Source organism: Rhinichthys klamathensis, unplaced genomic scaffold (assembly GCF_029890125.1).
Source record: "Rhinichthys klamathensis goyatoka isolate OS25496 unplaced genomic scaffold, OSU_Roscu_1.1 h1tg000107l_1, whole genome shotgun sequence".
Taxonomy (NCBI): Eukaryota; Metazoa; Chordata; class Actinopteri; order Cypriniformes; family Leuciscidae; genus Rhinichthys; species Rhinichthys klamathensis.
The window spans coordinates 2114254-2127967 of NW_026606645.1; the positions used below are offsets into that span (position 1 = coordinate 2114254).

Genomic DNA, 13714 nt, shown 5'->3' on the forward strand with positions numbered 1-13714 from the left:
AACAACATTAAATAACACTTAATTTTAGCATTTACTCTCCCTTTTGAGTGTCAAGGTTTTAAAGCATTCTGGGAAAGAAAAATCCCAGTGCAGTTTAAGTTCGTCTAAATTAAAAGAAACAAGTTCATAAAAAACTTAAACACTAAATAAATACTCGAAAGTTAGTTTGATTGAACTAATTTGTTCAAATTTAAGTTGAGTCTACTCAAACCAATTATTTTGAGCAATAGGGTTTATAGTGTATAGCAAAGAAAAATATTTATTATTAATCATTTTCCACCTATACAGTTCATGTGAATATTAATATTTATTTTTATTTTAAAGTCTCCCTGTAGTCAATAATTGTATCCCTTAAAACTAATCTTTGATCACATTTTTAAACCTTTTTCCTTCTCATTTAGTATACAGGGTTCTATGAATATGCAAATGAGCCCCGCCTCCACTCACTCACACCAGCTCAGAGATCCACTCATTGACCTGATTGGTTACAAGGTAGTTTGTGACCAGCGATTTCAAACTGCGTTTTTGAGACTTTCTTTGATTCACTGCAATTTTAAGAACAAAAATACTCAGCAATGATGTTGACTTATGAATTTGCACATGGTTTGTCTTAAAGCATGTTAAAAACATCACATAGACATATAAACAACATTAAAAGCTTGATTTTCACCACAGGGGAAATTTAAGGACATATTGTAATAGATATTTTAGTTGCTGGATTGCAAAAAAATCTGGGTTTTGAAATAAAATCTACTTGTGAAAGAGGTTAACACAAGGTATGTGCTATTTAAAGTAACTTTTATTTTAAAATGGTTAAAAGCTTTTATTTTGTAGCCATACAACTGCTTTGTTTTGAAGCGTCGTGGCGGACTTTTATTTTGAAGGGGTGTGAAGGGCTGGGCGCTGAGTGACTTCCGGCTGGCCGAAGACAGCGGCAGCAGCGCTGAGATTAGGGCGGATCGGGCGGATTCACAGAGTCTGTAGAAACATGGACGGTCAAGGCAGAAAAGTGGTGGTGTGTGACAACGGGACCGGGGTGAGTGTGAGAGCGGACCATCTACGGCTCTGTCCGGTCTGAAGGATGTTTTATTTTGCGCTTGTGTGTGTGTTTAAATGACGGCTTGCATGAGAAAGATGCAGCGGAACAGGAAGTGAACTGATAGTACCTTATTTTACACTGTGATTATCTGTGATTTACACACGACCTGAAATGTGAAAACAACACTAATCAGATGTTCAACAATCATAGATCACGATAGATTATTAATGGTTTTGCATGTGGATGTTTTGAAGGAGCGGTGTATATTTATTGACATGATTGACGTTTACAGATGTTTTGATTGATATTTTAATGAAGTCGCAGTGTGAGCATGCATTATTGATTAAATGACATGTTTATGCACATTTATATCAATGATGCTTGAGTATCTGTGTCTGTAAAAGCAAAGATAAAGATGATCTCTAACTCACTTCCGAGTTTGTAATCTCACATCTGGCCGAGAGAGGAAGTGACATACTAGACAAACCATAGAAACACATTCCATCATCATTCTCTCGCTGTCTGATACCTAATTGTAATGCTATGATAGTCAAATGATACACAAAGTTACTTCAAATTATATTATGGTGCATTTCCTGTATTACCATAGTATTATATCTCGAGAAAAACACCATATTAAATCTCCAGAACAACATATTTTTATGGTAATGGTCCAAAAGGCATGATATTACCATAATACATGTTCATATTTAGTGGTAAATGTTCATAAACATGCCATTACTGTAGTAAATGTCCAAAAGACATGGTATTACCATAGTATACAAAATATAAACATTACCCTGGGACAAAAGGAGAAAAACTCAATAATGTAAGACTTTCTGAGCCGAACGTTAGGTTAGATGTATCGCATTTATTATGGGATATGCCGTTTTATCGTTACGCATGATGACAACAGGTGAAGCACCTAATTTTGTTGTTTGTCATGAAGTGCGCACTTATGTTTCTGATAAATGTCTAGAAGCATCTTGATCTTTTGCTTTGTTTCTGATTTTTAATGACTAGCTGTCTTTCTCTGGTCTGTATTATTATTATTAATATTTTTGAATAGGAACAAAATTAAACATTTTAAATTTTAGTTTGAGTAATTATGTTTTTTATTTATTTTTTATTTAGCTTTAATTTAGCACTTAGTTTTAATAGTTTCCCCCATTTTTTCCTTCTGATTGGTGATATTTGTAATGATGTAACTCTCTGTCTGTCTGTCTTTCAGTTTGTGAAGTGTGGATATGCCGGCTCTAATTTCCCGGAGCACATTTTTCCAGCTCTGGTGGGGAGACCGATCATCCGCTCCACTGCCAAAGTGGGAAACATCGAGATCAAGGTAAAGTTTGATAAAAATAAAAAATATTTCTGCAGATATATTCATCTATATTCATCATTCAAAAAGGGAAACCAACGCTGCAGATACACGAACCGTAAACAAAGCAGCGCATGCTTACCATTTTGACACTCAGTCTTGCTGATCACTTACTTTATTCCACTCTCCTCCTGTTATTCGCACAGGAACACTCCGGTATGATGACGTACAAAAAGAACAGCCTTCTGTCTGTATAGTCTTGACTTCTTTGCTTGGTGTTTTGCTATTATTCTCAAGACGGCCAATCGTCGGCTTGGTGTGTCCCGGGCTTAAGGGTGTGTTCACACTTGTTCGGGTTCGTTTGGTCAGGACCCAAAAAATAATAATTTGTCCTGGTCCGCTTAGCGTTCACATTGGCATTTTAACACCGAACCTAAAGATACCGAACCTAAAAGCATAGGGATTCGTTCACAACCTGATTGGTCGGCCTTTATGACATATATTTTGCGACTGAACTTCTCGAACACAATGTTGTATTCTGGGATCAATGGACTCGCTGTGTGTGTGTAGCTACATATGATGGTATTCTGACCAGCTGAGAATGTGAAGAGCTCATAAAATGTGTAAAAGTGTCAAAACAGCATCAGGAATCCCTCCGTCACACACACACACACACACAAACACAGATCTGCTGTGAGGAGACGAAGTTCGGACGCCTGTACTGAACTGTGATGAGGAACATCACGACTATGACGAGAAAAAACAGGTGTGCTTGAGCATTCTGTCCTGTTTAGGGTCACATCTTTTCACATAATTTCCTGTTTTTGGTTTGTTTACATGTCTTTGGTCCGTGTTGCGTTCATATTTCAGTCGAACCGCACCAGAGTTGGTTTGGAAGCGGACAGAGACTCATCTTTTCAGCGTCTCGCTCCTCTTGTTTGATGCACCAGGGTTCAGACGGCAGCGTTCACACTTATTCATATGGACCGCACTAACAGAGCAATCGCACCAGAGTTCGCTTTAATCCAACCAAACATGCCAAGTGTGAACACACACTAAGTGACAATAAAGTAACTAAAGCAGGGGTGTCCAGTCCTTCTCCTGGAGGGCCACTCTCCTGCAAAGTTTAACTCCAACCCCAAATAAACACCTGAACCAGCTAGTCAAGCTCTTACTAGGCATACTAGAAACTTCCAGGCCGGTGTATTGAGGTAAGTTAGAGCTATATTTTTCCACACACCTATTTTTATGTATATTGCATAAAAAAAAACACTAGATGGAAACGGCGAGATGTGCATAAAAAAAAGTATGCTCAAATGTTTTCATCCGATAAGAAACATGCGCATAAACTACAACGGAAACACATTTACCAAATAGATTCCTCGATGCGCATCAAAAAAGACTTGAGTGCGCGATAACTAAAGTCATTTATCATATACAAAAAGTATTATTTACAATGACGCTTCTCCTACTGCGTCAACTTCCATTTTTCTTAGTGATATTTAGCGCCACTTTATCGTGAATTTCGATATATTCGCAAATGTTTTGTGTGATATTCCAAGTTAAATTCACAGCTTTGGATGGAAACATGGCTATTGTCTATAGGTATCGTAAGACCTTCTGGAACAGCCTACATGTCAAGTGCACATTTATATATATTTTATTTTAAACACCATGGTGGTATTTAGTAAGAAGCAGCTACTTGTGTAACTTCCTGCTTGAGCTGAAGTTCCTGCTGAGTGGCTTTCAGAAGCTTTTCACATGAGCTGTGAGAGGGGGTTTATGGGTTTCTCTGATTGAAAATAATAATACACAGAGAAAATCCAGAAATATTGAGATGTGTATTTATCATTGTCAAAAGAGACGTTTTAGGCATATCACCAACGCAACGTCCTGGTCCTCGACCCTTTTTTAGCTACAAACACATTATGATTTTTGAGATAAGTGACAAATGATAGTGTTCATTTTTAACATATATTATTTTTTAATACCACACTACATTAAAAGTTTATATATGTCTTAGTTTTTTTTTTTTTTTTTCTATTTAGCTCAATCATGTAGGGGAACAGCTTTTTAAATCAAATGCTTTTAGTCTTCAAATAAACAAGGTATTTTTTTTTCTTCATACTTTTATGGAAAATCCTGTTCCTAAATTCCTTAATTCTCTACCCTCTTTTTTTAATATGAAACCTGTATATTCTTGGGCAAATAAGACAGCATGTCATGTAGTTAAGTTGATTTTTAAGTTTATTTCGGTTTTGTTTTCACTCCGTTCTGTTCCTGTCTGCTTGAGTTCCTAGTTAGTTTCCCTGACTGTTCATTAGTTTCCACACACCAGTTTCTGTTCCCTGTGTATTTAAGCCTGGAGGTCTTTCTTTTTATTGTCTATCGTCTTATCTATGTTAACGTGGTTGGGTTTGTTTCCCACGATCCTACAATCTCCTGAGTATTGTTTAGATTTAAACACTAAGTTATTAACACACACACACACATATATATATACGAAGTATCTCAAAAAACATGGCCGCCATCGGCCAATGAAGTACACTCTAGGTCAATAATTATTGAAAAAAAAAAAATAACTTTGGCATTTGCATGGCTATAACAGGGTGATCTAGAAAAGGGCGTGGCCAAATATACTCAAAAGCCTACTAAACGAAAACTCAAAACTTAAATTAGGCACGTGCATGCGACATATGACTCTAAACAAGCATGCAAACCTTTATGGAGATCGGACGCTATAGGTGGCGCTATATACTGTTATTTCCTGTGGTAAATGATCTGCATTGGCTGTAAATGGTGTTTTCCATCTATTATTTAAGTGGTTACAGGCTTGCTAAAGAAAACAATACCTTTTACGCATGTTCTTAAAGGCCTTAAAGCGCTTGAACCACGTTAATTGCGCTATATATATATATATATATATATATATTCTTTAAAAATGGACAAAAATCTTCATCTGACGGTGTAGATATTTACTGAAGGAGTTGACAGAACAAATCGAGGTGCAACAGATTAAGCGCTAGTAAATATTTTTTCAAGCAACATATTGACTTATTTTAACTAATATTAAACGTATGCATTCAAAACCATGATAAGGCAATGAAACTGGGTTATTATTGTTAACTAAAACTGAAACTAAAACGTAAAAAAAAAATATTTCTTGAAATAGTCAAATATAAAAAACGTATTTTTTTCAGCTAGTTGCCAAGGCTTGATGTACTAAAATAACTAAATTAATAAACTATATTGACAAAAATGACTTAAATGAACTAAAATTAAATGAAAAATATAAAGACAAAAACGGACTTTAACCAAAAAATATATCAATTATGCTAAAATAACACTGCAATGAATGCCCTGAATATACAGGTTTCCTTTGTTTTTATGAATTCTTTTATGATTTTTGAATATAAGGCATGTTGTGGCTCTCATCTGATCCTGCATCAGTTTACATCAGTTCCTCTCCTGTTCTCTCCTTCTGTCCTGTGTTCCTGTAGGCTTGTAGACGGATGGTAAGTGTTTGTGTGGCTGTGAGTTTGACTCTCTCTCTCAGCCCATGCAGAGCTCCTAGCAGTTTGATCAAAACTAACAATAACTCTTGTTCTCTCACTACCCCGATGAAATGATCTTGCTTGTACGTGAGCGATGTTTGACATTACCCAGAATGCACTGTTTCTGTGTTGAATGACACTAGTGTGCTGTGTCTAAAGAGGATATACAGGGTTCATCCTCAGAAAACCTGGAGATATCAGGTTTAAATATTAATTTACACATCAACACCGATGGCAACCCTGGTTCATTCATCAACTTTCTCTCTAGTTGCAGACTTATACTCACTTCTAATGACTGGATTGCAGTGCGTTTAATGTTTTTGAGTTTCGTTAGTCAACTCATGAGTGAATTTCATAAAATACATTGATGGAATGAAATTACTTGTTTATTTTCCCATCTAACATTTAATTAATCTTTCGACAAGCTCGAAGTGAAAGATAACATGGCGCTGAGCCTACTGACCTTTGACCTCTCCTCTGTGACCTGTAGGATCTGATGGTGGGCGACGAGGCGAGCGAGCTGCGCTCCATGCTGGAGGTGAACTACCCGATGGAGAACGGGATCGTGAGGAACTGGGACGACATGAAGCACCTGTGGGACTACACCTTCGGCCCCGAGAAGCTCAACATCGACTCGCGAAACTGCAAGATCCTGCTCACGGAGCCGCCCATGAACCCCACCAAGAACCGAGAGAAGATCATCGAGGTTTGAGCGGCTGTTGGTTGCTTTACACTATACCTCTGGTGGACCTCGCTGAGGTTTGTGTTGATGTGATTTATTTTCCCTCCCTTTAGGTGATGTTTGAGACCTATCAGTTCTCAGGGGTTTATATCGCCATCCAGCCGTGCTCACGCTTTACGCTCAAGGTACTGGACCTGCCAATGGGCTTTAACCAGAGCTGGTGATGCTTACCAAACGTTTGTTTCTTCACAACAACATGCACTGATGATTATAGAGACCGTGAGAAAAAGAGAAAAAGACCGTGAGGAAGTTAATGGAGCCATTTTTGATTTCATGTTGATTCTAATGGTTTAGAATGACAGATAAAAAAAAAATCTATATATATATATATATATTAAAAAATATTTTTTTAAAGTAGGTAAATATTAAATATAATATATAAAAAAGTAATATTACATTTATATAATTTTAAAAGTAATAAATAAATATATCAAAAGAGTAATAAATATAATAAATATTAAATACAACATACATAAATAATAAATATAAATAATGTTTTATATATATATATATATATATATATATATATATGTATGTATAAAAACAATAACCATAATAAACATAATAAATGCATGAATATATAATAAATAGTAAATATATGAGGTATATAATAATAAATAATAATAAAAAATAAAAAGTTATATATATATAGTAATAAATATATATGAAATTCAATATATAAATAGAAATAATTGATTAATATATCTATAATATTTAATAAATTAAATTAAAGTAGTAAATAAAATAAATACAATACAATACAAATAAATAAAAATATGAAATGATATAATATAATGATAGTTAAATACTATGAATGAATGAATAATTTATTTCCTTTCTTTCTTTTTCCTCTTCAGAACATGATCATTAGAACAAAACATATTTTAACAAGAAGATAATAAGAACAAAATCTCAGCATGTTCAAAAGAAAAGAAACAATATAGAAAATAAAGAAGGAAGAAGCTAACTTATATTTACCTTCCCCTTTTACACATCTAGCTTTGAAAAGGCTACTGTTTTCTCTTTACAAAATATCAAACTATTAAACATAATATAATAAATAAAATAATACATATAATAGATATTAAATACAATATATAAATATTAAATGTATAATATAATATATATAAAATAACAAGTATATAAAGTATAGTGAAAAATGAAACTTCAGCACCTCGAGTTGATATTTGTGAATGTGTGTCCTGTGCAGGTCTGCTGACGGGTGTGGTGGTGGACTCTGGTGACGGCGTCACTCATATCTGTCCAGTGTACGAAGGCTTTTCTCTTCCTCATCTCACGCGCCGTCTGGACATCGCTGGAAGAGACATCACACGCTACCTCATCAAGGTACATCTATCTCTCTCTCTCTCTATTTAAATATATATTTCATTCACTCACTCGCATCTTTTCATCAGTCTCACTCAATCCAGTCCAAATACGTTTAGTGTAAATATGACCATATCAGTGAGAAGCTTCTATCTGAGAAAGTTAACGAGTCAGTCTGGCGTGTATTGTAATCACCGTGTTTGTGTTCTTTTAACACATAATTTTGTTTTTAATAGTCCTGTTTTCAGTTAACTATAGCAACACTGTAGCCAACTATAAATAAGCTCTCATAGGTGGATTCCCCTTAGAGAAATGTCCAGGCTGAATGTAACGCTCTCGGTGTGTCTCCAGCTGTTGTTGTTGAGGGGTTACGCCTTCAACCACTCGGCGGACTTCGAGACGGTGAGGATGATGAAGGAGAAGCTGTGTTACGTGGGCTATAACATCGAGCAGGAGCAGAAGCTTGCGCTGGAGACCACCGTGCTGGTGGAGTCTTACACGGTACGTATGCTCTGTCTGTTCCATAATCCAGTGAGCATTTTAAGATATAATAAACCATCTCAATGGTAGACTGGAACAATAATGCCTCGTTTTGGCAGTAGTTGCCACTAGAGGGCAGCAGCGTGTGGAGTGAACTCGCTGGACTCTCATCACAGGAGAGCTGACTCGATCTCCTCTGTGTGTTCGCAGCTGCCGGACGGGAGGCTGATTAAAGTGGGCGGCGAGCGTTTCGAGGCTCCTGAAGCTCTGTTCCAGCCTCACCTCATTAATGTGGAGGGAGTGGGTGTAGCCGAACTGCTCTTCAACACCATCCATGCAGCCGACATCGACACCAGGTCACTTCACACACACAGATTTCACACTCAGTATTCCTTATAGTGTAGGATATGATGTAATATACATATGTTATATCTGTATCTGTATACATTTTCTGTCTCAGGCTGCGTTTTACAAACACATCATGTAATATTAACAAATATAAAAAAATGTAAATAAGTTTTAAAGTAATACACATAAAATATAGAATTAGTGTATAATTTTATAGTTATAAAAAATGTAATAATGTTGATAGTATTTTATATTTATAATATTGTCATTGTTGGGATATATTACTATATTTTTATTTTATATTTTAATGATATTTATGTCTATCTGTTATAATGTATTATATATTATATAGTATTACATATGTTACATATTATTATATATATTTGTTATATATATTGTCTAATATTATCTCATTTTTATACTTTTTTTGTACAAATAGATAAATTGTTTGAATTTTTTAGTATTTTAAATACAGTAAGTTTAAAGAACTAAACATCAAATATATAATTAGTATATAATTGTAATATTTCATAATGTTAATACTATTTGATAATTATAATATTGTCATTCTTAGGTCTAATATTATTATTTGTATACATTTTCTGTCTCATGTGTATACATACTCATATTTGACTGTCTTTATTCCAGGGCTGTTTTACAAACACATCATGTAATAAAAAAAAAAAAAATAATTTAGAAAATGTAAATAAGTTTTAAAGTAATACACATAAAATATATAATTAGTGTATAATTTAATAGTTATACATTTTTTTATAGCTTAATAGCTATAATTTTTTATTATTTTTTATTATTTTTATAGCTATACATTTTTATATAAAATGTTTTATAATTATAATATTGTCATTGTTAGGATATATTAATATATTTTTTAATGATATTTATGTCTTTATCTGTTATAATGTATTATATATTTATATATTATATAGTATTACATATGTTACATATTATATATATATATATATATATATATATATATTTGTTATAGATATTGTCTAATATTATCTTGTTTTATAAGATATATACTTTTTTTTTTTTTAAATAGATAATAGATTGTTAGAATTTTTTAGTATTTTAAAGAATTTTTAAAATATTAAACATCAAATATATAATTGTAATATTTAATAATGCTAATAATATTTGTTAATTACAATATTGTCATTCTTAGGTCTAATATATCTTTAAATGATATTTATATCTTTATCTGTTACAATGTATGATATATTTATATATGATATAATTTAGCATATCATGTATTACATATATCTGTTATATATATATATATATATATATATATATATTGTCAAATATTATCTTTTTTACTTTTTTGTCTCAGGCTGTGTTTTACAAACCCATCATGTAATAGATAATAAATAAATAAAAAATAGATAATAAATTGTTAGTATTTTTTTGGTATTTTAAATAAGTTAAAAAATTCTACACACAAAATGTATAATTCTATACTATTACATTTGTATAATTTTAATAATATTTAATAATGTTCATATTATTTTATAATATAATGGTTATTAATATGTTAAATATAATTTGTTGTGTGCATGTGTATACACACTCATATTTGACTCTTTATTCCAGGGCTGAGTTTTACAAACACATTGTTTTGTCGGGCGGTTCTACGATGTATCCTGGTCTGCCGTCCCGTCTGGAGCGCGAGCTCAAGCAGCTTTACCTCGAGAGAGTGCTGAAGGGAGACGTCGACAAGCTTTCGGTACCAAAAACAGCTAATACTTACATCTAATACAGGCATCCTAAAAAACACATTTGTCCACAAGGTTCTGACCACTAGCAATTCACTAGCAGTCCAAAGAGTATCAATGGACTATGATGTCAGAAATTAACTCATTTAACTAACTTTAAAAAACTAAACTCCCTCTGAATTTGGGACATTTTTACATTTTTTTCCCCTAACCATGAGAAAGTAACTGCAGATGCACTAAACCGATAACAATAAAGTATAATCGCATGACAAATATCAGCCATTTTGAAATGGATGAATCACTACCAGAGCATTTTTGCCTCTGTATTATAAATATCTAGTGCAATTTTTACAATTTCTAACCCTTTTGAGTTTTATTAGTACGGTAATGGTTTTGCACATATACAGCATTGCCGTATTTCTGAATCTGTGGTGTTTTCTCTTCCTGTAGAAGTTTAAGATCCGCATCGAGGATCCTCCACGCCGTAAACACATGGTGTTTTTAGGAGGAGCGGTGCTGGCCGACATCATGAAGGACAAAGACAACTTCTGGTTGACCAGAGAGGAGTACCAGGAGAAGGGCATGCGTGTTCTGGAGAAGCTAGGCGTCACCGTTAGATAAATCACACACACACATATACACATACACACATCACACACTTGCACTCACACTCCCAGTCACAGGGTGGCATTTTGGCAGCGTAAACACAGAAGTTTCCAGCAATTTTTGCGGACATGCTTGAGAACAACGATCAAATACTTGAACTTCCTTTGCAATCCAAAAAAACGCGCTTAATGTTTGTACGACATTCCAAATGTAAAGGTTTCGTATCACTGCTGCGAAACTCACGAAACCATTCGTTTATGCTGCCAAAGTGAATCCTCCAATCGAATGCATCCACCATATCATGACCGTCTGTTTGTTTTGAGTCCTGTCTGTCTCATGGATCCACATCGACCCTTATGAAGAGCAATATCGCTCTAAAAAGAGTAAGAAACAGGAGGATGTTGTGTATGTAAACGGACAAAACAATAAAAAGGTGTATTTTTAAAAAAAGAAAAAGCAAGTTTCTTTGTTACAAAAAAAGTTTTGTAATGAGGATAAAAATCGCTGCAGCCAATTCGCTAATAAAGAATATAAGAATCGTGGCCGATGGTATCAAACACATAGACGTTCATCCTTTTGCTGAAACGCCTACTTTCTATCTTACTATCTCTGTCTTTAATCTCAGCGTGTGCGCGCTTCATTATTGGATGTGCGCTTCACCTGAAAACTTCCCCAAATAACATTTGAAGAGTTCATCATTGCTGAGAAATGCAGCGTGAATCCGCCTTACCGGTATTTCAGTAATGAAAATCTGAATCATTAGGAAGACTTTAAATATAGACTCTCTGTTCATGTCATTCCATCAGTTGTTCCTTTCCGTCTAAAGGACCTTCATAAGCGATAGTATCAATATCAGACTCCATTTGAAAGGGAAGTGGTCGTGTTTAGCATACAGTTAGAGCTGCAATCTAGAGCCTCATTTCTGCATCAGGGTCACGTTTCTCTCCAAAATCAAGTTTTAGTTCCCGTAATTTTGCATTGTGCCATTATTTTCCTCAACAAAATCAACATTTTTATTATCATAATGTAAAAAAACGAAATATTTTCATTACCGTAATGGAAAAAAAGTGCAGTCATTACCGTAATGCAAAAAAGTGCAGTCATTACCGTAATGCAAAAAAGTGCAGTCATTACCGTAATGCAAATTTTTTTTTGTAGCTTAAAATGTTGTTGGTTTTGTTGTACTGCCTTTTTATGCTGATCTAAATGTAAAAATAATTGTATTACGCTATTTCTACTGTAATACAGTAATAAATATCTTGTAGAATAATGGGAATTACATAACACCTGGAAGGAACATGTTCGTGTACATTATGTTAATGAGTTTTGGAGGTGAATGTGTGTAACTGTCGAGAAAATAATGTCACAATGCCCTCCAAAAAAAGATTGTATAAAAGGGATAAGCAAATGTAATTGTGATTGCTTTTCTTTTTGATTCTGGGAGTTAAGTGAGATTCACACGACACGCGTAAAACGCGAGAGCAGCAGTGTGTGTTCCGTGGCAGCTTCACACACGTGCATAACCTTGCGTCGCATATTCTATTGCAATAACCCTGCGTCCTTTTCATCAACTCATCTATCTAGTGTTCTAACGAGTCTCAATCGTGTTTCGCTCCCCGGAGGAACCGCACGGTTGTTCACATTCTCTACTTTTTTTTTTTTTTTTGCGTTCATGTGTTTTCTTCTTCTTTGCTGTTGGTTGTCGGGTCATTGTCATGTCTTCCCTGCATCTAATAGTCTGAGAACGAAGGCTCTCGCGGACGCCCGATGGGTGTGTTTATGGCCCAGACGCTTCATTCCCAGACCGAAGACAGCCATGATGTCACGGTTTACTGCCTGTTTGTAATATGAACGACATAGTAATGATGGTATTGGTAATGATGATGATCATTTTTAGTGTTTGTACTCGTGACAGCTGTTTGGAAGCTGGATCAGTGATGTTTCTGTGTTTGAACACATTCAGACTCTCTCCTCACATGGAATAAACTGTGACGACTCCTTTGATTTCATTCACACGCATTCTTCAAGTGCCAAGTCTGGGTATTGTAGTCTTTTTGTTTGTTTGTTTTCTGCTCTTTTGTTTTGGTTTTGTTTGTAGCGTACTGCCTGACCACTGATTTGAATAAAGGAAATTGATTAATAACTCAACCGTTAAAGTGAGTCTTTTAAACCGACTGAAACCAGTGCTGTTTAGAGTGTGTGTGTGTGTGTGTGTGAGAGAGAGACAGACAGTCATTTTTCTTCATATGTGGCATGTAACTATGGAAGCGCTCAAGGAATGGCTGGTTGCCATGTAGATGTGCTTTACACAAGCAGTGTCTTTTCTCTCCGTTCATCTATTAAACTGGTGATTTACAGTACCAGTCTGAGACACACGCTCATTATTTATTCATGCTTTTATCCATATTTTAGGTTTTAAAATGTGTAGGCAAAATTCCATTCCCTTTATATATACACACATTTATATATATATATATATATGCGCTGTCAAATCGATGAACCCCTTAAGTGTCACCCCCCTTTTTTTGAATATACATGAAAATGCACATTTCAAACTTAAATGGT

General features: G+C 34.5%; 1 protein-coding gene across 1 annotated transcript; it reads left to right on the forward strand.

The window, feature by feature from the left end:
• Nucleotides 1-896: 896 nt before the first annotated feature.
• Nucleotides 897-11192, forward strand: actr2a (actin related protein 2a). Its single transcript, XM_056253620.1, is given in 10 exon segments — nt 897-1036; nt 2271-2381; nt 6402-6617; nt 6707-6752; nt 6755-6778; nt 7864-8000; nt 8331-8480; nt 8670-8815; nt 10422-10554; nt 10994-11192. Coding segments are annotated over 10 exon segments (1182 nt in total). The 5' UTR covers nt 897-988; the 3' UTR covers nt 11165-11192.
• Nucleotides 11193-13714: the final 2522 nt, after the last annotated feature.